This window comes from Coffea arabica, chromosome 11e (assembly GCF_036785885.1).
Source record: "Coffea arabica cultivar ET-39 chromosome 11e, Coffea Arabica ET-39 HiFi, whole genome shotgun sequence".
NCBI lineage: Eukaryota > Viridiplantae > Streptophyta > Magnoliopsida > Gentianales > Rubiaceae > Coffea > Coffea arabica.
This window is the reverse complement of record NC_092331.1, coordinates 11,839,840-11,863,129: the sequence shown is the minus strand read 5'-3', so window position 1 is coordinate 11,863,129 and position 23,290 is coordinate 11,839,840. Positions and strand designations below refer to the sequence as shown.

Sequence of the window (23,290 nt, the reverse complement as noted above, 5' to 3'; positions counted from 1 at the left end):
GAATCAAAAAATTCATTTAATTAAATGTGAGGGACGTATTAAATAATATTCCCTTTAAAGAATAGTGAAAATTTTGACTTTACTCTTACCCAAAAAGAATGAGAGAAATTTTTGAATTTATTTTCACCAAAAATAAAAATTTGAATTTAGGCCAGACCCATTTTGAATCCATAACCCAATAAATTAAAGAATTGAACACACACCATGATATTTTTAGGCCCAGCAGACAGGTTGCGTTTTTGCGTGACTTTTTATTTGGACAAAACTCCACTCGTAAAACCCAATCAACTGGACTTCATCAATCAATAAATTATTTGCTCCCAATTCCTACCAATATGTCATCTATCTATTTCTACTACTATTTGTTTTTTAAAGGGATAGACTCTAGAAGTCCGTTTGGGAGCTGAGATTTGATGAAAAAAGAAGAGAAAGTGAGATAAATAAGTCGGTTGGTGCTGTTTTGCAAGCTTTGCAAAAGACAGAAAAGAACAAAAATCGAAAGATTATGTGAAAAAACCTTTCCGCCCAAATATAGGCGGAAAACAAGGAAAGCTAAGCAAAGATTTAGTATAAGATTTTCAAAATACCACTACTGTCCTTTGATGTATATGGAATGAAATTTTAATAACCTGTATGTTTAAAATTCTTCTATTTCTTTTCTAAAATCTCAAATAATATCAAACTTTATTCTTTTCTTTCATAACTGAAAATTTTCTATTTCATACTCCCAAACTAGCCGCAAGTCTTACAAAAAAAAAAAAAAAAAAGAGAGTTTGAAAGTCGATTCGATAACCTCGTCAGTAGCTGAGTTCAATACTATTACTACCCGTCAGTGGGCGTCCCATCCCATGTGCCCCCCGGTGTGTCAAGTTAGGGACCAAATTGGAGGGACTAATACAAACCAATTTACAAAGGTAAGAATTGTAGTTGCCTCCCCCAAAGCTGGGCTTTTACGCGGCGCCGCTGCTCAAGTCTTGTTTCCTGTGCTCCCCTCTGTTCTCTCTTTCTACTCTCGGCAGCTTATTTTATTTGACTTAGGATTCAATTCCTTCGCTCAGACAACTCCAGAACTCTTTTTTGCTGCCTGTCACTCCTTGGTGACTGACTTCATCAATAAATCAACTCGACCTTCTTGAAATTTCTGTAAGTTTCTGTTGTTTTGTGTATTTTTAAGTTCTTTTGGTGGACTAGAACTGGAATATATGAACTTGGAAAGAATTTTGAATGTTTTTGGATATGCGCTAGTGTGATAGAAAAAGCTTGTAATTTTGCATGCATATCACGCATTTGATGAAAGACCTGAATGATGAACTTGATTTCGGATGGGTTATTCTCGTTGTTCAGCTAAGTAGAAATTCAGCCTACTCTTTGCATCATTTACTTGCTAAAATATGAGGGAATGAAACCTGAAATTAGTGTTTGTGTGGGTATTTTAGTTATCTTGACCGATACAAATGTGATAATGGAGTGCCAAAATCATTTTAGGCTTACGAAAACCCAAACATGAATTTTACTTGAGGTTTGTCATTATCTAATTGTCTAACTACTGTTTATTTATACATGTACATTTAGCAACAAGAGAAAATGATGCAGTAAAATTTAGTGAAAACAACCACCCAAAGGGAGGCCATGTTTAAGTGTATATATGCCGGTTTATGGGCAAAGTTAATTTGGGAATTTAGTGATTAACTTGCTGTTACCAGTGGTTTATATTGGCTCTAAAATGCATATAGTGCCCCATCATCTTGTTATTTATGTTGCTTTTGGTTATTTCTTTTTTTGAGTAGTGCTTTCCTCCAAATTTAACATCTTTTTCGCTCTCGGTAACAATTAAGCCAATACTGTTTAGTTGTTTGGGTTTAATTGTGGAAGTTGGTTTTTATGATTTAATGTGCATTTTGCACTCGACAAAAATGAAGCTATGATATTGCCAGCATATTCTATACAAAAACTTCACATTCATGTCCCCAGAAAAAAAAAAATTCATAAAGCGCTTTGTCCTGACTTTTTTTCTTTTTTTTTGGGCTTTTGGGGGCTGCGACTTAAGTTGTAAATAAACTTTCTTGCAGTTGTCTTAGGACCCATTTTCTTAGGCTTTCCATGTCTACCTCCTATGGAGCAAGTAAAGAAATATTGCAGTGCATTACAACTGCAGTAATTCCTCGCCGAGAGTTGTGTGTTAAGGACTCAAATGTGTCGATGCTGAATTCAAGTCGCCTCTCACAGAAATTTTTGGTGTCATCTGGAGTGTGCACAAAATTTCATTGTAGAAGTAGAAAAACTACCATTGTCCTGTCGATGTCATGTAGTAGTCGTGATGAAAAAGCTGAAGATAATGCTGACAGACTTACATATAAGGATGCTGGTGTTGACATTGATGCTGGATCTGATCTGGTTAGAAGAATTGCCAAGATGGCACCTGGAATTGGAGGATTTGGAGGGTTATATCCTTTAGGTATGGTTCCACTGAATAATCTTTTTGTTCTTGTTCTTTAATTTTTAATATGACCGGTAATTAGGCACCTACAAGTCAGCAATAATAATATCTAATATATTGTAAGCAGATTTTAAATATCATTAGGATGTGAGTCATATGGTTATTTTGACTCTTCCTTGGACATCATTCCAGATTGCTTCTTTTTCCATTTTCTATTGATTAAGGAAATGTAGCCGTTTGAGACCTTCAATTTGCCATATTATGGTTATTGATGATACTTAGCTATAATTTCTGTCTTTTTCTGTTTGATTTAGTCTACATTAATCCATGTATGTGGTTGATGAATTTTTAGTTGACTGGTTATATTTGGCCATTTTCTTAGTTCTGTCATTAGTAATTTAGCGTCATAAACTAAGTGAGATGTAGACCATATTTGACTGTCCTTTTGCGAACTATCTTCCCAGAATGTGAAAAAAGAACTTAATGCGTTAGGAATACTCATTGAGTTGTTTTTCTTTGCTAGTGTATCCTGATTAATTGATTCTTTGCTTCTATATCAGAGTCTGTTATGATGTGTATATTAAGCAGGATGAGTACTGGCATCTGTGTGGCTGAGTGATAAAAAATCTCATTGGTTGATGGTCTGTATTTTGATTACCATCATTGAATCCTTAGTGTCTTGAGAAATGTTATCTTTGTAGTGATTTGCCCAAGAGAAAATGTTAAATGACCAAGTAGTTCAGTTCTTAGAAGTAGCTTAGACATCCAATTTGAAAATGCAAAATTTTGCTGCTGGAATACTGTACCTTTTTCTGTCCTTCCCAAAAATGGTTTTTGTTTCTTGCTAGGAAAAAATCAGCACCAACCTTTTGCTTTGCACATGTATGTCTGGCCCTTTTTTTTGTCTATTTTGAAGGTAGGGACTGTTCCCAAATAGCCCTTTTACATTTCTTCTTCTTTATTGTTCTAGATAAGAAAGCATAGTCTATGATCCTCTCCAAATCAATTGAGTGTTCTATCTGTTTATTAGCTTAGCAGAATATGATTGGTTTTCTCCTCGAACAGGGCTTGCTTTGGGCTGGGATTACTGAAAAAGGATTGGTCTATGACATGAGAAAAGATAGATTGTCTCAGGTTGGATTCTCTCTTAAAGATCAGTCAGCTGATTGACCTGCAATAAAACTCAAGTACAGGTTTAGCCTGCTGCTAATTTTGACCCTAATGTAACCCTTCCATTTGATATTTGATTTGAACAAAAGGTAGAAGATTTGGGTATCATATATAGTGCAAATACTGTCCATAACAAAGTATTCTGGTAAGAGTAGATATGATGTAGGACAAGAAATGTCTTGCCTATGAGCGCTAGTGGAAGAATGAGAGGATCTTATGACTGTTTTGGGGACTCTGAACAGTAATGCTGTGAAGAAAGAAGGCTAGAAGAAAAAGACAACTAACAAACCAAAAACTGAATTTTTATTGATCAATTTCTCTACCTAGAACAACATAGGAACGTAAGTACTTATAAACTGCAAACTTGCTTAAGACGAGTTGGTTAAGAAACTTCTCTCTTCTTTTCTATCTATAGAAGATTGAACATAAGATCGTTAGTTAATAGTCATTCTAATTGAAGGGTTGAATAAAAGACTAGGAAACTCATGAATTTTTCAGCTCTTTACAGCTGACTAAAATTCCCTATCTTGTTCATTTCTGCCAATTCTAGCATTTGAATTTTCTGTAGGAACGATTCAACAGATGCAAATTCCTAATTTTCTTGTAATTTTATGAGTGTAGGTTCTCTGACACAGTGTTGTTCTGGTTTTTATCAAACTGATTTGCTTTTATGAGAATGGTGTCACCCGTATGTTGCATGACGAGACTTATGATTGCTTCCATCTTCCTTTTTCACAATCGTGAACAGAGTTATTTGAAATTACAAACTATGACTAGTCTTTGGTTATGATTCCATTGGTGCATATTATTTCCCTGTACAACTTGGATATAATTCTCGTCTACCATCCTGTCCTCCTTCTTTTGTGTGTTGTTATATGTTGTTTACGGATGAGGATTTCCTTGTATGGATGATCAATCAATTGTCGATTATCTTACTGATGAACTAAATTCTTTTGTCCTTTTGGCACAATGTCAAGCAGGTGATTCATATCTTGTGGCTGGTACCGATGGTGTAGGAACAAAACTCAAGCTTGCATTTGAAACTGGAATTCATGAGACCATTGGGATTGATTTGGTAAATGCTATTTTAGTCTGTATGTACTTGGCCTATGTTGCCAAACTTAATTAAGTGACCTTTGTATCAGGTTGCAATGAGTGTCAATGACATTGTCACTTCGGGAGCAAAGCCTTTATTTTTCCTTGATTACTTTGCTACCAGCCATCTTGACGTTGATCTTGCTGAAAAAGTATGTTCTTTTTGTCCACTAGGTCATTTTAGTAGTTTTTAGAAAGAAGTTATTTAGTATGAATATGATTTTTCAGTACTTATGCAGGTCATAAAGGGTATTGTTGATGGTTGCCAACAGTCTGATTGCACTCTTTTGGGAGGAGAGGTATCTGTTTGATATTTTCCTGTATTCTTGCAAAGGAAGAAAGGCTGAAGAAAGCTTGAACATTACCTAGATTGTAAATGCTGATGGAAATATGTTCAGATTGATTTGCAGCACCTTAAATTTGGTTTTTCCCTTATTCTCTAGATCTATACGTCATTGATTTGACAAGCCACATCCTATCCTTCCTTAGTTTGTGGTTTCCAGATATTGTTTCAATATTATTTAACTACCAAACTGTTATTATTCATTTTTGACTTCTTTCTTTGTTTCCTGAAAATGGTTAAAAATGGTTTCCAACAGAAAATTATGATCTTCTGATTATTATATTTGAAATTCTTTTATCTAAATGACCCTACTGGGAGGATTTTACCTCTGCATGGGTTGAAACAGTGCAGCCAATTCGTGGTACTTTGTATAATTTGGGAAAATAGACTTTATGGCTAGAGTAGTTTTTAAGATGAAACTAGCAGAAGTGGACATATTTCAGCTTTTTCTTTCAATTGAAGTTTAACGATTGCATATTCCTTTCAGACTGCAGAAATGCCAGATTTCTATGCACATGGTGAATACGATATCAGTGGTTTTGCAGTCGGCATTGTCAAAAAGGATTCTGTAATTGATGGGAAAAACATTACAGTTGGAGACATTCTTATTGGTCTACCATCAAGTGGAGTCCATTCAAATGGATTTTCTTTGGTTAGAAGGTTCGATTACTTTAAAGAAGCTATGCCACTGTGTTAGGGATATCGATCATTATAAGTATTTAATGAACCCTTCTGGCCATAAATCATAAACTTCTCATTTATTCACAGGGTTCTCAACCGAAGTGGTCTTTCGCTGAAGGACCAACTTCCTGGTGGATTAGTCACACTAGGCGAAGCTTTGATGGTACCAACCGTCATTTATGTTAAGCAGGTGATCCTTCAACCTATTTCTAGGTTGTTTCCAGTAGTAGTGGATGAAATGATTTTTATGTAAATTTCTTAAATGAAGGTGCTGGACCTTGTTAGCAAGGGAGGCATTAAAGGTATAGCCCACATCACAGGAGGTGGTTTCACAGATAATATACCCCGAGTTTTTCCAAGGGGTCTTGGTGCTGCCATTTATAAGGACTCTTGGGTAGTTCCTCCCGTTTTCAATTGGATTCAAGAGGTGAGACTCTCTTTCTTTCTTTAATCGCCTTAATTTTTGACGGGAGATTCCTTTAAAGGGATGCATTTTCATATATATTATTTGTGCACTGTCCGAGACAAGTTAGCCTTTTACCTGTTTTTTTTTTTTTTTTTTTTTTAAATTTACCTGTGAACTTTATAGGCCGGAAGAATAGATGATGCTGAGATGAGAAGGACCTTTAATATGGGGATCGGAATGGTATTAGTTGTTGACAAGGAGGCTGCAACCAGAATACTGGAGGATGGACAGGGGACAAATTCAATGTACTGCCTTGGTGAGGTTGTGAGTGGTGAGGGAGTGAGCTATCACTAATAGGTGGATGATATGTTATAGCACTACAGCAGGAAGAATACTTTTCTTTTTCCCAGACAAGTGTTCACAAGGTTAGATTTTTATGCAATGGCCTTGAATTTTTTGGTTCAATTGTAAGCATCTTATTAGTTAGTGCTTGAGTTGTGGGCACAACCTCTTTAACTTCTGTTGCACTTGATGTCCACTTTTTTGCTATTGAGAACTCAGATTAAGCTTTTTGACCTATTTGATGCTATTGTACTCGTGATTGGGTTATTAAAAAAAGGGATGGTTGATGCGAACACAGGATCCAATGATTCATGTTCAAATCATGCAAGTAGTGGATCCATTGGAGTTCATCAAATCATCCATTGGAATTCATCGAATCTGGATCCCTTTCAACATTTTAGTTCATTTATGTTAGTTAGCCTTGTCATTGAATCTTCTTGTTGTGTGTTTAATTAATAAAAACGTATCAGCTAAGGCTTATTTATAGCCTTTACAAGAATCAAAAACCTAACTAAATTAGAACTCACTTAACTAAATCCTATCTCCAGTTCAGCTCAACTATGATCAATATGACCTACCCATTTATTAAACCAAACTAATGACTGAAGTTAACTCTTAACGAACATTAGTTAAGTAACTAACAATTGCTAGAAACAATGAAACAAACGGCTGGAAATAATTAAAACAAACGATACTAAGAAACTAAACTCATTAAGCCTCCATTAAGCTTTGGATCACCAAGCTCTTGAACCCGGTTGCATCATCAACCATCATTAGAATTTGACACGATTTAAGCTTGTTGAGCATGACCAGCCCTGAAGACTTGGTAAACGAAATCTCGAAGGGGATTCGAATCTTCATGTTCGCATCAATGGTACAAGCACATACCAGTACTATATATACACACTTTTTTTCTTGTATCAATATGAAAACTAAAGAATAACTCAATGTGATAAGATAACTGAAAATATGTGGCTGAGCACTCAGGACCAAAGAAAATGTCTTTTATCAACAGATTCAATTTACTCACATCTATAGAGCATTCTTCAGGCACCAAACTTCAGGATATGCAGTATTACTGCAATTGGCTTGTCCGGTTATGTTTGTTTGCGGTTTCTTCTTTTCCTTATAATGTTTTGAAGCCGGGATATACTTCTGTTTCTTTGGCTATGATGTTTTGTTTATGCGTAATGGTGGGATGGCAACTTGTGCATTTTTTAAGACGTTTTGTTTCTGCATGATTATTTACTAAACATGCTTGGCAGCTCCTGAAAACATGAGCATGCTGAAGAAATTAAGCTAAACCACTTGAGCATAGTTATGAAAAAACTGCAATTGCTGATCCTCCCTGCAGAATTCTTTTTCTGTTGATATAGCTGTGGAGAAATGTTAACCGAAGAACCAAACATGCATTGTTACTCAGAATATCAGGCTTCCTATTCACCTCCAATACTATAAAGGTGCAGAATGAAAGTAATCAATGAAAACAATAAGAAATTCCAAGTAAATGTCCAACTTCCAATTTGGAAGTAACCAAATAAGGAGACAGTTAAACAATTAGTCATCAGAACAACCAAAGTTTGGATAGGTAAATTATTTCACGTAATATTTCGTTTGTATCATAAATATATTTTTAATTATTTTTTTATGTTATATACATCACATCACAAAAAATGTTACAGTAATTATTTCAAATAATACTCTATCCAAACACCTGGATTATTACTACAATCATTTTTACGGGAAACTATATTATACCAAAAGACATAATTGTATTGGTTGGTAATCAAATATTAATGATATTAAATGTATTTTAAATCTTGTCCTAATTAGTAATGGAAATGGGCTTTATTGATGAATTATTAATGATATCAATTGTATTTAAAATATAACCATAGGAATTAAAGAAAACGGAATGATTATATTATCCTAATTGTTAGCTGGTCATGTAAATAGGCTTGATTGATATTTGGCTGGTAATCAAATATTAATGATCCTAAATGTAATTAGAATCTTACCATGACAATTAAAGAACTATAGATTAGGGATGACAAAAAAAAAAAAAATGAACACAACTATATATATTATATAGTTCTAGATAGATAGACAGGTAAGAATATAGATTTTGGATCACACCCTGGACAAGAAATTTTTGCGTTGTTGCAGACAAACGTGAGGCAGAAATAAGGTAGTCTCCGTTGTATACATGCATGATCGATTGATCTGCGAACAATTTGCGGTGTCTTATTCAAATAAAACCCCCCATGTGGCAGTCGAGCAATTGAAATAGCTCAAAGCTTTAGCTCATTCGGTCACTTCAATCCTAGTGTTCTTTAAATAATCGTTTTCAGCTTCCCCGCTAGAAATTATATCGACCATTTCACATAATCTTCACAACACTAGCACAAAAATTCTCTGCATCCTTCTCCTCCTGCTCCTCCTCCTCCTCCTCCTCCTGCTGCTGCTGCTCCGCCTTCTTGATTCCTCATGGCAGACCTGCACAATCAAGCTATTACTAGGGGAGTTGGGTTATCTAATCCAGACTCTGTTCCTCCTCCAAAGCCCAAAAGAAACAAGTATGCGTTAGCTTGTGCTCTTTTAGCTTGCATGTCGTCAATCCTACTTGGTTATGATACGGGAGTGATGAGTGGAGCAATGATCTACATACAGAGGGATCTTAAAATCAACGATGTACAAAAAGAAATCTTGGTGGGAACCATAAACGTCTACTCTCTTCTGGGTTCAGCCATTGCCGGTAGGACGTGCGACTGGATTGGCCGACGATACACCATAGCTATGGCAGGAGTAATCTTCTTTGCCGGGGCCATTTTAATGGCATTTGCCACCAACTATGCCTTCCTTATGTTCGGCCGGTTTGTTGCCGGACTCGGAGTCGGGTATGCTTTGATGATAGCTCCTGTATATTCTGCCGAGATCTCTCCAAGATCAATTCGGGGATTCATCACTTCTTTCACGGAAGTGTTCATCAACTTCGGCGTGTTGCTGGGATACGTGTCCAACTATTTTTTCGCCAAGCTTGCCACGAACTTGGGATGGAGATTCATGATGGGAATTGGCGCAATTCCATCGGTAATGTTGTTCGTGGGGGGCTTGATCATGCCGGAATCGCCACGTTGGCTGATGATGCATGGCAGAGTAGGGGAAGCTAGTAGAATTTTGGAGAAAACCTCGGAAACTTTACAAGAAGCCCGGGAGAGGTTAGCCGACATTAAGCAGGCTGCTGGCATCCCCGAGGACAACCACGACGAGGTGGTAGAGGTTCCCAACCACCAAGCCGGCGGTAGAGGTGCATGGAGGGAAATGTTCATCCATCCCACCCGGGCGGTTCTGCACATCACGATTGCAGGCATCGGTTTATGCTTCTTCCAGCAAGCTTCCGGCATTGACTCGGTGGTTATGTACAGCCCCACAATTTTTGAGAAGGCTGGTATAACTAGCGACAACGGTAAGCTTCTGGCCACCATATCTGTTGGGGTCACCAAGACCATCTTCATATTGGTGTCTACCTTCAATATAGACAAGTTCGGAAGGCGGATATTGCTTTTGACAAGCACCGGTGGTCTGGTATGCTCCCTGCTGGGACTGGCCATTGGATTGACGGTGATCGATCAGCATCCGACCGAGAAGCTAACAGGGGCCGTAGCTGTTTGCTTTTTCTGCGTCCTGTCGAGCGTTGCAACTTTCTCGATGGGGATGGGTCCGGTTGCTTGGGTCTATAGCTCGGAGATTTTCCCCCTGAGGTTAAGGGCTCTGGGAAGCGGCTTGGCGGCAGCCATGAACAGGTTGGTCAGCGGGGTCATTCTAATGACCTTCATTTCATTGTACAAGGCCATCACCATAGGCGGGGCATTCTTTTTGTTCGCTGGAATTGCATTCGTGGCCTTCGTTTTCTTCTTTACACTGCTGCCAGAGACGCAGGGCAGAGGCCTTGAGGAGATGGAGGAAATGTTTGGCACCTTTTTCAACTGGAGGTCCACAGTCAGAGAGTTGGAGGAAAGAAAGAAATTGAAAGCTGAAGAGGGGAAGAGGAACGATCTCGCTTAGATTGTACTATATGATCGGGACATTTGACGAGTTGATGAGTCTGTGCCGCTGCCCACCGTGTTTTGACCTGATTTGTGCTATTGGTATTTAATTAGATAGCATCATGTGAGGCAAGACATGTTTGTGTACATATAAGAGGAATAACTAATCTAACATATGACACGATTTTGGGTAGAGAATGTTGTTTGGGAGTTGCATAGTTTTGGTCTTCCCAAATTGAAATCTCTATCCTGAAGTGATCAACATGTTTGATTTATTCTTCGTATTTGAGTCATAGTCAGTTGCATGGCACTAAGCCATCAACATGTCAAAAAATGTCCCTTTGGAGATCGAAATGTATTTTTTGGGCAGGTATGTTAGAAGAGTTTTGCTCATTGTAACGTTGTCGTCCACTAAAAGTTTTGGGGAATGTACTTCCCACTTCATATGTTATAATACTATACTTCATATGATCGGTGTTATTGTGCTTTTCCACATCTGGTTTGCAAGACACCCTCCTCCTGAGTGCTTCTGAGTATGGCTGGCGTGAATCTATAGCATAATGGTCTCCCTAAGGTTGTAGCTATGATGGAAATAACCAATAATGCTTTTCTTTTCCGACGACAAGTACAAGTTGAAGATTAATTGGTGCCATAGTTTTCGCCCTGATTGCACCATACATCAGAGCAGCTTCACCTCCCACCACCACCACCTTCATTGTTAGCTCAAACGTAATTGCACAAAATCTTCTTGGCTACAGATTTTAGTATGAGATATCTTCAAAAATATGTGGAATGATTAAGTTTGGTCCTCCAGAAGAAAATGAAGCAGCATTTGCAGCTGTTAAATCTGGTATACTTCCACCTATGAGTATGGTTCCTCCAGGCAATCTATGGGTGTGGTTGGCACCCCTGTTTTTTAACTTGTTTTTAATAAACAAGTTTTGTAACAATTTGTTTGCAGGAGTCCATCAAAAACATACAAAGTTTTATAAAAAATATACACCTTAAAATGCCTAAAAACACATACTAATTTCCCTCTTCTACCACTACCATCCCTAATCATTTGCACTTCCACGGCTCTGTCCCCCACCTCACCCTCCTCCTTCCCTCATTTTTTTCCCTCTCTCCCTCCCTCTCCTACATCCCTCTTTCCCCTTCTCCTCCCTCCCTAGCTCCCCCCTCCTTCCTTCCCCTTCTCCCCCCTTTCCCTTCATCTCACCCCCTCCCTCTCTCTCTCTTTCCCATGGGCAAATCTGATAATGCGACCAAATCTAGAATTAAAAGGCTAAGAAAATATGTTAGGATTATTCTTTTGTACACTAATAGCGTATAAATTAGTAACTTGGATATTGGATATACGTGCAAATTTTGAATTTGAACATGTTGCATGCATATAATTCTGCTTATATACATTGTTAATTTAGGAAAATTTTATACAATATTTAAACTATATGAAAATTAATGCCCGATGAATGTGAATTGGGCACTCGTTAAGACAATTTTTAGACGTTCATTTTTTAAAGGAAATCATTCCAGATTGCTCCATTTTCCATTTTTTATTTGAATTAAGGAAATGTTGCCGTTTGAGAACTTCAATTTGTCATATTATGGATATTGACTATATTTAGCTATAATTGCTGTCTTTTTTCTGCTTAATTTAGTCTACATCAATACTTATATATGGTTGATGAACTTTTAGTTGACTGGTTATAAGAAGAAGGTAGGATTGGAATCATACACAATACTCTGGTCTTTGGCATTCGTGGAAACATTTGGTCATTAGCTTAGTTCGATGATTAGTAATTTAGCCTCATAAACTGAGTGAGATGAAGACCAGATTTCGCTGTCTTTTCACAAACTATCTTCCCAGAATGTGGAAAAGGTACGGAATGCTGTTAGGGATACTAAAGGAGTTGTTTTTTCTTTGTAAGTGTATCCTGATTAATTGATTCTTTGCTTCTATGTCACAGTGTGTTCTATTGTGCATGGAAAAATCAGCATCGACCATTGCTTTGCACGTGTGTCTTGCTAGGAAAATATAAAAGCAAACAAAAGATGTTGAGACTAAGATAAAACATAAAAAGCCCTAATTCCTACTTGCTTTGTCCTGAAGTAGTCCCAATCCCAGAGTATAATTATCACCACAAACCCCAATCTTCATTGTTATCGTTTGATGTTATCTGTGTCGAAAAATTCCACAAAAGTTTCTATTCTCTTACACTTGACCAGCAGAGTGGGCTGTGGTGTCTTAATTGCATGATACGGCAATTAAGAATTAAAAACTGCTGCATTATTGTGAATCACTTCAAAGCTGGTTTTTCTTCTTTCTTTTCTTGAGTTGGTTTTGCCAGGATAAATTATTAGCAAGCTGCTAAACCAAATATGGAAGGAGCGAACAGCTTATCCCTTTAATAATTGAGGGTCATTAGCCAGCAACTTTGACATCTAACCTGATCCACGTCAATGAGAAAATCAAATCAGGTTCCCATTGTAGCCTAAAATATAAGGGCCATCCGCGTTTCTTGTCCCGGTATCTGATGTTGATGCTGCCCGCCCTTTTAAGGTTGTAAATCTGACCGGATTTGATTTGCACTCTCGGATGCTTCCAATTTGTATATGCATATGTTTCATACTTGTTCATGATAGATCGAACACTAGTAGACTAGAATCCTTTCATTTTCATATGCTTTCTTTTTAAGGCTTTAGTTCTAACATATGCTTTGACAGCGCATAATAGAGAAACACATAGTAGCATGTTGATGTAGCCAAGAGTGACAATTCATGTAGTAATCGTATAGTCCTACAATAATCGACTCATTCTCCTGTCTAATGTACCAGAGCACTATTAATTAAATTGATGTATTATCTTTTTTTTTTGTTATATAACCACAGTGTTTAATTCGTTGTTTTGTATTTCTTGACAACCCAGTTTGTTGTGTATTTAGATAATTAGGGCGGAGTGCCCGCGCATCGCGAGGGTGTTTAGTGTCTGTAGTTAGAGAAGATTTTTCATTGGACAAATAATAATACATTTTGGAAAGAAATAGTCATCAAATATGACAAAACTAATAATAGTATATTCTAATTACAGCACACACTTGTACATGTTATTTTATCAATACTTTTACAATTTTACCATTCCTAAAAGGCCCCTACAGATGTCAGTTGAAAATCATCCAAGAGCAGGCATAAGTTGTTTCAGACAGAGAAATATCCTTCAACGGCTAGTTTTAGCAACATGTTAATTGCACAACATGTTAATATGTTTCTGTGTTAATTGCACAACAAAAACCACACTTCAATTAAATGTGTGTATAATACCATTTTAGTAATTATACCAATACATAAACTTATATGAGTTGTACTCAATGCAAAAACAGTTGCAAAATAATACCATATTCCAGAAATACCCAGATGTCTTCATAAATCAAAACTTTAAATGTGCCAAAATGAGGGTATTTCGGTAAATATATCTAAACACATGCTGCCCTAAGATGTATCAAAAGTTTTTAAAAAACTACACAACATTCCACGTTTTCAAAAAATCCCTATCCATACAATTGAAATTCAAACTCCTTTTGACCACAACTCATTCTTATATAGTACTGTATAAGGATACCGCTAATTTCCGGCTACTTAATTGAGCAAATCAATAATAGACATTCAGTATAAAATAAATGCTACTGTATTGAACTTACGATATTCATACTTGATACTTAGAAACTTGCATCCAATTTGCGTCAGCAGAAGTGACAATATTAATGGTACTGGGCTCCCAGGGCATATGGCGCAACGGTTGAGGGATCGGTTTTGTGTTGCTGGTTTCCTCACTGACCAGGGTTCAATTCGTGCCCGCTACGTCGCACATCCTGACTCGCCCGGAAAAGCTGTATGGGGCTATCGGCTTCCCTCCGGTTTGGTGTGTGCCGGCTCGGATCCAAAGGGTTCGGGTAGGGACATGTTCCGGGTTACCAAAAAAAAAATGGTACTGGCAATTTTTAGTTTCATCCGTGAAGTGGGCCTCTCGTGGTAATAGCACCACGGAGCAAGGGAGGGGAACGGACTAAAATGGAAGAAAAGTAACTTTTTTGTTATTTTTTTTGCCAGAAATGCCCACTTCACGCAATTTTTGACTGCCATTGGTGGCAGTGTTTGCATAAATGGTGTATTGAGTCTTTTTCTCAAACTTGGAAAATATGTTGTGTGTTTCCTGGAAAACTTTGTTCTCCGACGTCTCAGCTAGGGGTGCAAATGAGTCGAGTTGAGTCGAGTTTTGAACTTATCGAGTCGAGTCAGGCTTGTTTATATGCGAGCTCGAGTTCGTCGAGCTCGAGCTCGACTCGACATAGACAAAGAGGTACTCGAGACCGACTCGATTATAGCTTGCGAGCTTAGCTCGATTTTGGCTCGCGAGCAGCTCGCCACATCAGCTCGAATTTTTCTCGATTTTTTGGCTCATGATGAGCTCGAAATCAGCCAAATTTCTCAAAATTTAGGCAAGAAAATAGAATTTTTGTCCACATATTTTTGGTAAAATTTAAGCATAATAATAGCAATTTTCACATATTCTTGATTTTGAGAGCTACAAATTATCCACTAATACAATCATAAACATATAATACATAAAAATCTAAATGTTCAACACTTGAAATGTTTAGTTACCAATAAATTTCAAATATAAATAGTGTCTTCGGCACTTCATCATCAAGCCTGGCTGTAATTATGCTCTTCAACCCTAATTACATTAACAAGCAAAAGAAACCAGCAAATGAGCTATCCAAAAAGAAAACAGAAAGAAAGAAAAACAGCAGCCAAAAAAAGTCAAAAAATCAGCCTGCTAATTGAGAAATTGAACACAAAAAATCAGCAAAAATATAGCTTTAGACACAGCTAAAAATTTGCCATAAAAAGGGACCAAACAACAACCAAAAATTGCCCATATCCAAATGCCATCTTTTTTACTGCATGTGAATACAGTAAAACGTTTTTGTCCCTCTGTGTGTATATATATTTTGGTCCGTGTGTGCTTCAATTATATATATATAAAAAAATTTCCCCAGTCAATGTATCTGTTTTACACTCAAATAAATAAAAATAAAGAGTTCTAGTATTGGAAATGTTTTTCTATATTGTGTTACATGCCTAATTAACAACACCGTAGATCTAAAGCTTTAGAGCTCTGGCAAGAAAAGCCCCTAAGTTGGACCACCGTAGAAGAAAAAACAAAAGAAGAGCAGCCATCCATCAATATTTGGGGACCCGTCTTAATTAATGTCCGAGGCAACTAACATCCTATGAACATCACAGGGGTCCACAACTACCTCTTTTTCAATAGATCTAAAGCTTTGAATGATAAAGCTTTGAAAGGATGGATCTACCCAGCAGGGGAAGAAAAAAAGTAAGTTTTTATCCATAGATCTAAAGCTTTGAAAGGAGGGAGCTGCCGAGCTGGGGAAGAAAGAAAACAGAAAAGAAAAAGAAAGAAAAGCTGAGTACATACCTGCAAAAGCTGGGTGGAGCTGGCGGAAGTGGGAATTTGGAGTTTGGGAGTAGGGAATCGGCAGGAGTCGGCAGAGGAAGTGAGGATTTGGAAATTAGGTAAATTGATGGAGTCAAAGACTTGTAAATTTTAATTGATATAGGGATATTTTTATAATTTCACATTTATTCGAGCCTATTGAGCCGTCGTCGAGCTATTGAGCCTATGAAACAAAGACTCGTACTCGGCTCGTTTATATTAACTAGCAGCTCGAGCTCGGCTCAGCAGGCCTAGTCTCAGCTGACCACTCATATATATGCAAAGTATTGCAATTGAGTGAACCATGTGAATGCAATTTCTTTTGAAGTTTGTCTTTCTGGTGAAAATCTCTCTCTCTTAAGACAAAAAAGAAAAAATTTTCTTGCCTATCGATCACACAAAAGCATAGTAGTTTGGTTAAATTTGTAAATAATCAAAATTAGGGCGTTATTAATTTGGCCAAAACCGGCTGAAACCGCACAAAACAATAGGAAAAGCTTTTCTAGCTAGTTGAGCTGCTGTTTGTACATTTGACAGCTCAAAGATCAAAATTAGAAAATTAGATGTGAATTACATTACACTGCTTATAAAGAGGAATTTCCTAAAATAGAAAGGCCATCCGCGTGTCGTGTCCCGGTGCCTGATGTTGATGCTGCTGGCCCAAATATAATATAAGGAGACCGTCAAACAATCAGCCATCAGAAGATTCAGAACAAGTAGATATCTTTGGCTTTTCTGATTCTTGTAGCCTTTCTTGTGCATCATTCAAGGCTAGGAAACAACCACTGAGCCAAGCTCAGTGGCCACCAGAGGGTTTTAAATCTCTCTTTAGATTGTAGGTGGGGGTTCAAATTTCATTTGCAGCAAAAAAATTCAAGGATTGTACAAAGCACTCCTGTTAGTTCCAAACATAGCCTCTTTAGGTTCACCTTCCCCTGTAGTTTAAGATAGATAAGTTATACAATAGTTATCGTTTCCTGAAAAAGAAAAGAAAAGAAATTCAAGGCCAGGAAACCCTTTAGGATTGTAGACGATCTTTAGGATTGTAGACGCAAAGGTATGCCAGTATCCAACACTAAAAAATTCACCCTTTGGAAATATGCATACTGCTGCTGTCAAAGGTCCATGGAAAATGTCATGCGAAATACTTAGTATTTTAGTCCAAGATGCTCTGCTCTCATCGTTTTTCTCCACAAAACCATACTTCTTTCGAATCACTACGATATATATCACAAATCAAGCAAAGGTTCCCCTCAAGAGTTCCCAAATTTGTGAATGAATAATCAACATTTGGTGGATCCACCTCTCCAAATGTCTCTCTTGCTGGATCAAATGATATGGTAGGTCTGAAATCTGCGAGATCCGGCCCCCAAAAGAGCTGTGATATCAACCTAGGGTAGTCTATAATTGTCAAATTGGTGAAATAATACAAAGCATTGCCATAGTGCTCACTTACCAAGTTCTTGGGGAATATGAGTTACAAGGTTTGGAGTTTTAAATGGTCTTTTTTTTTTTGGGTGGAGAAAGGTGGTGTTGGTGGAATGATGTTGATGGCAAACGGAGACTGAGAGGAGGGATACATTTTTAGCAATTATATTGATATCCATTTGGCTATTTTGCTAACTAAAATTAAAACTTATTATGGTTAATTGTGGATGAATACTGAACACTTGCCAGCTACCTTTATATGAATTATCCAAAAGTAAAGGGCAAAATTTGGGTAATAGTAAGGGGAACAATACTAATTCATGAAGCGGATATAGCTTTAACATAATTTAAGAAAAAGAATTGACTACTTTTTCCAAATTTATTAAACAATACAATTTTTTATTTTTTATTTTTAGTGTAAATGGAAGATTTCAAACTGGAGATCTCTCACTCACACTCTTTCCTCCCATACTGGTGAACTCCATAATGATGTGGCATTGATACATCATCGTAGTGGGCTCCACTAGTACATGGATGATGTGCCAATTGTACTTCAGCACAGGTGGGTCCAAGTGCCAACATCACCACAGCTATATGATAAATCCAAAAATGAAGTTAAAAGTCTTAATGTCAAGCACACTATTGTAAATACACACTTTTCCTTATAGAAGTACGAAAAGTGTTATACACACTTTTGTGACAATTGACAGAAAAAAAAATACAAAAAGTGGCTTGACAGTACGAAAAGTAAAAATTAATTTAATACAATAAAATAACTAGAAAATGGGGTAGACTTCTTAGGACCAGAAAATGTGTTACATCAACAGGTTCAATTTATTCAATTCTATAGAGTATTCTTCAGCTACCAAACCTCAGCATATGCAATATATTGCAGCGATAGGCTTCTCGGCTTTTTCTTAGGGATAATTTCACAAGCCTCCCCTGAGATTTTTGATAATTATAAAGAGCCCTCCTTAGGTTTTAAAATTCATATATACCTCCTCTAGTTTTACTATTTAGGTAACAATGTAGGTTCAATATTCATATACACCTCCTCTAGTTTTACTATTTAGGTAACAATGTAGGTTCAATAAACTAGATTTTCCCTCAAAAATTCTAAATTGCCCTTTTATATACAACTAAAAAAGAAAAATATAGTATATTCAATGAATTTCTTCCACACTTTGCACAAATAGATTATCCTAATCCTTAGCAACCATTCGAACATAAACTTCAAGTCCAAGTGCAAGTAGCCGCCCAAAAAATCACAAATTATATATACATCATCAATGCTTATCACACAAAAAGACATGCATAAACACATATACACACATGCTCCTCATTGACAACTAATTTTGTATTCCAAAATTAAATCTCAATACCTCAACACCTTTTCAATACAAGATAATCTAATCTAGAACCACCAATAAAATAGTCCCATGTTTTTAAAAATATTAACATGTAAGAAGTAAAGAATAATTTTACCTCTATAACAAAATCATAACCAACAATTATTAATCCAACTAAAAAAATTCTCATGCAAATTATTGATATTTTACAAAAAATTTTGTTGATAGCAGACAAAATATGACAAATTACACAATTTTGGTCTTTCTTCTTGTTTCAATCATCAATTTCATTATTTAATTCTCTATCACTGCAAACCTCTTCATTTCCTTCTAATTTGACACATAATCTACCCCCGTCGATTTTGCAATTCAATTTGCTAATGTCCATAAAATTGAAGATAATAAAAAGAGTGTATAGCTGTATAATATTTAGAAAAGGGAGGAGCGGAAATAAACCCAAGATAGAGAAATAAGATTTTGTTTTGTTTTTGTAAATCTATTGCCTTAAACTGTGAATTGTTTACCAATTGAAGGGCATTATAGATAATTTACGATGCCAAGGGAAGTAAGTATAATTACTTAAACTTGAGGGGAACTGAATGAAATTGTCAAAAACCTCAAGGGATGTTTCTAAAATTATCCCTTTTTTCTTAATTCTCCTAAAAGAATAAAAAGGTAGTACAACCAATTTTGAGGATTCATATTGGGGATCGAATTTGACAAGAGTAAATTTTCCTTTGAAAATTAAACTGTTTTGTTGTACTTTCTTAAGGATGACTTCAGAAATTGTAACGGTGAAATTAAGAACAAAATTGGTTTTAGTGAAATTATTTAGGAACCAAAATGGCGAAATTACCAAATGTATTTCAGTGGGGGCAAATGTAACGGGTAAATATAATCATACAAGTATTGATATATATAATGCTTAACATAGAATACCCCCTCCAAACAGCTCGGTTCGTTTAACAGGTCTAGATGAGAGGGTGATTCCCCTGGACACAAGGATAGCAATTAAAAACTTGCCTGGGTGGATTTCTTTCAAAGGGAACTTCCTTATTAATTTCTTTTGTCATTTCTTTCAATGGTGAATTCCGAAAGTTGAAAAGTTTGAAGCCATATTTGGGCCCTAATTTGTAAATTCTCGATGATCTTTGTGACCGATCCCTTTGTTTATAATTCTTTTTAGGGATAATTTCAGAAATAATTTCATCTAGTACCTTGGAGGTTTTCAATATTACACTTACCTCCCTTGACCCTATAAAATGACCATAATAACCGTAATATATTAATATTTTTCATTCAATTAAACAATACGCTCCTAATCTTGTACATAGGAATGCACCACACAATTAAATATTTAATGGAAACAAAAACAAGGTCACTTATAGAATAACTAACTATGTCGTGAACATAATTCTAACATATTACAAATTAATTTTAGTTTGGTTTGAAAGATTTAAAGATGAATAGAAGAAGATTTAAGTTGAAGATTTAAATATAATAGGCATGGTAGTCCAACATTTGAGAGATGAGATATTATATTAATACAGCCAGTGAAATCTTTTAAGTTTAACAGTATTGATTTTTTTTTCTTTTGTAGCTTAGATTGAGATTTTAGAATTTAAGAACTGATGGTAGCGGTGGTCATGATGATAATGGTACTAATTTGAGATGTAGGAATATGAAAGGTTTAAAATAGTAGAGATGAAAGTTGAAAGTAGATTTGAGATTTTGTGCATATTTCATATATTTTTAAATAGAATTTTATAAGAAAATAAAATAAACTTCACAATTTTATGAGGGCAATTTGGGTTATTCATTCAAAATTTTGACCATTAAATAGTTTTTGTTACCAAAATGATAAATTCAAGGGAGGTATGTGTAATTTTTAAAACTTTAAGGGTACTAAGTGAAATTGTTAAAAACTTCAAGGGAGGTTTCTGAAATTATCCCTTCTTTTTATTGAGCTCAAAATGGCAAAGAGGAACCGAGAACGCACATTAATTGTCGTGGAAATGTATCTGAAATGAGAACGTGCATTATAATTAGGGCTGCAAACGAGCCGAGTCGAGTCGAGTTTTGAGCTAATCGAGCCGAGTCTCGACTAAATTTTACCAAGCTCGAGCTCGACGAGCCGGCAATTTTCAAGCTCGAGTTCGACTCGAATCAAGTCGAGCCGAGCTCGAGCTCGAAAAAAATAAAAAATAAATATTTTTATTTTTAAAAAATAAATAAAATAATATTTTTTTCTTAATAAATAATAAAATATTAAGGATATATAGGTAATTTTACTATGAAAAAAAAAATAAAAAAATAAATATAATATACGTAATTTTATTATTAAATAAAAATAAATAAATATATATATATATACTCAAGCTCGCGAGCCGGCTCGCGAGCTAACGAGCTTAATATTATGAGCTCGAGTTCGAGCTCGAGCTCGACTCTAGCTCGATTAATATCGAACTCGACTCGAGTTTCGCGAGCGGCTCGATTCGTTTGCAGCCCTAATTATAACAAGAGATTCTCTTTGGCCAGCACTGGCTTAAGTGCCTCATTTCTATTAGTCCAAATATGCCTCTACAGCTCTCGATGACAGTCGGTCAATCAAATAGATCCCCCGACCATTTAAGTAGCTCGCTGGTCATCAGTCCTACTTGGTTTCGTTTCAGTCCTACATGGTAAGAAGTCTTGGTTATGATACGGGAGTGATGAGTGGAGCAATGATCTACATACAGAGGGATCTTAAAATCTCTGATGTCCAAAAAGAAGTCTTGGTGGCAACCATCAACGTCTACTCTTTTCTGGGTTCAGCCATTGCTGGTCTGACGTGCGACTGGGTAGGCCGACGATACACCATAGCCATGGCCGGAGTAATCTTCTTCGCCGGGGCCTTTTTGATGGCATTTGCCACCAACTATGCCTTCCTTATGGTCGGCCGGTTTGTCACCGGAATTGGGTTGGGTATGGTTTGATGATAGCTCTTGTATATTCTGTCGAGGTCTCTCCACGATCAATTCGGGGATTCATCACTTCTTTCACGGAAGTGTTCATCAACTTTGGCGCGCTGCTGGGATACGTGTCCAACTATTTTTTCGCCAAGCTTGCCACCAACTTGGGGTGAAGAAGAAAACGAAGGCCACAAATGCAATTCCACCGAACAAAAAAAATGCCCCGCCTATGGTGATGGCCTTGTACAATGAAATGAGGCCATTAGAATGACCCCGCTGATCAACCTATTCATGGCCACTGCCAAGTCGCTTCACGGAGCCCTTAACCTCAAGGGTAAAATCTCCGAGCTGTAGACCCAAGCAACCGGACCTAACCCCAACGAGAAAGTTGCTACGCTCGACGGTACGCAAAAATAGCTGTTAGGAAACACCTATGGCCCCAGTTAGCAGCTTTTACTGCATACTGTCGAGCCTAGCAACTTTTTCGATGGGGTTAGGTCCGGTTGCTTGGCTCTATAGCTCGGAGATTTTCCCCCTGAGGTTAAGGGATCTGGGAAGCGGCTTGGCAGTGGCCATGAACAGGTTGATCAGCGGGGAAATTCTAATGGCCTCATTTCAATGTACAAGGTCATCACCATAGGCGGGGCATTTTTTTTGTTCGGTGGAATTGCATTTGTGGCCTTCGTTTTCTTCTTTACACTGCTGCCGGAGACGAGGGGTAGAGGCCTTGAGGAGATGGAGGAAATGTTTGGCACCTTTTGCAAGTGGAGGTCCACATTCGAAGAGTTGGAGGAAAGAAATAAATTGAAAGCTGAAGAGGAGGCGAGGAACGATGTCGCTTAGACTATACTATACTGCTAGTATATGATTATGATTAGGATATATGATGACTAGGTGAGTCTAATGCTGTATACTATACTATACTAATGCTATATCTAATTCTATTGGTATTCAATTAGATAGCATCAGGTGAGGCAAGACATGTTTATGTGCATAAAAGAGGAATAATAGATCTAACATATTTCATGGTTTTGGATAGAGAATGTTGTTTGGGAGTTGCATAGTTTTGGTCTTCCCAAATTGAAATCTCCATCCCGAAGTGATCTACATGTTTGATTTATTATTCGTATTTGAGTCATAGTCTATTGCAACGCACTAAGCCATCAACATGTCAAAAAACTTCAGATATTGGATATGTCGACCCTCCTAAGTATTTTTGGATATGATCGGTGTTATTGTGCTTTTCCACATCTGGTTTGCAAGACACCCTCCTCCTGAGTGCTTATGAGTATGGCTTGAATCTATAGCATAATGGTCTCCCTAAGGTTGTAGCAATGATGGAAATAGCCAATAATGCTTTTCTTTTCCGACGAAAAGTACAAGTTGAAGATTAATTGGTGCCATAGTTTTAGCCCTGATTGCACCATACATCAGAGCAGCTTCACCTCCCACCACCACTACCTTCATTAGCTCTTGACAGTGACTACAAAGCCGGAAAAATAAATCAAATGTAATTGCACAAAA

At 36.9% G+C, this 23,290-nt stretch overlaps 3 protein-coding genes and 1 long non-coding RNA gene across 7 annotated transcripts; 3 read left to right on the top strand and 1 right to left on the bottom strand.

Moving 5' to 3' along the window:
- Window positions 1-769: 769 nt before the first annotated feature.
- On the top strand, window positions 770-6,711 carry LOC113719677 (phosphoribosylformylglycinamidine cyclo-ligase, chloroplastic-like). 4 transcript variants are annotated; one of them, XM_072072698.1, is made up of 10 exons: window positions 770-914; window positions 1,059-1,143; window positions 2,070-2,455; window positions 4,585-4,682; window positions 4,753-4,854; window positions 4,942-5,001; window positions 5,533-5,705; window positions 5,814-5,916; window positions 5,995-6,153; window positions 6,316-6,711. In XM_072072698.1, the coding sequence occupies exons 3-10, from the start codon at window positions 2,101-2,103 to the stop codon at window positions 6,484-6,486; spliced, it is 1,221 nt and encodes a 406-aa protein (XP_071928799.1). In that variant the 5' UTR covers window positions 770-914; window positions 1,059-1,143; window positions 2,070-2,100; the 3' UTR covers window positions 6,487-6,711. The 4 variants fall into 4 exon arrangements, with proteins under 4 accessions (XP_071928799.1, XP_071928800.1, XP_071928798.1 ...); XM_072072699.1 differs by having other exon boundaries at window positions 2,048-2,455; XM_072072697.1 differs by having other exon boundaries at window positions 780-1,143.
- Window positions 6,712-8,401: 1,690 nt separating this feature from the next.
- LOC113718126 (putative polyol transporter 1) lies at window positions 8,402-10,988 on the top strand. The gene has a single exon (XM_027243045.2). The coding sequence runs from the start codon at window positions 8,962-8,964 to the stop codon at window positions 10,537-10,539; it is 1,578 nt and encodes a 525-aa protein (XP_027098846.2). The 5' UTR covers window positions 8,402-8,961; the 3' UTR covers window positions 10,540-10,988.
- Window positions 10,989-15,076: 4,088 nt separating this feature from the next.
- On the bottom strand, window positions 15,077-16,576 carry LOC140021586 (uncharacterized). The gene is made up of 2 exons (XR_011825473.1): window positions 16,021-16,576; window positions 15,077-15,255 (listed from the first exon to the last, which is right to left on the bottom strand). It is a non-coding gene; the product is annotated as an uncharacterized lncRNA (long non-coding RNA).
- A 4,917-nt stretch (window positions 16,577-21,493) lies between these two features.
- LOC113718127 (uncharacterized) lies at window positions 21,494-22,609 on the top strand. The gene is made up of 2 exons (XM_027243046.2): window positions 21,494-21,784; window positions 22,286-22,609. The coding sequence occupies exons 1-2, from the start codon at window positions 21,494-21,496 to the stop codon at window positions 22,607-22,609; spliced, it is 615 nt and encodes a 204-aa protein (XP_027098847.2).
- The last annotated feature ends 681 nt before the right edge of the window (window positions 22,610-23,290 follow it).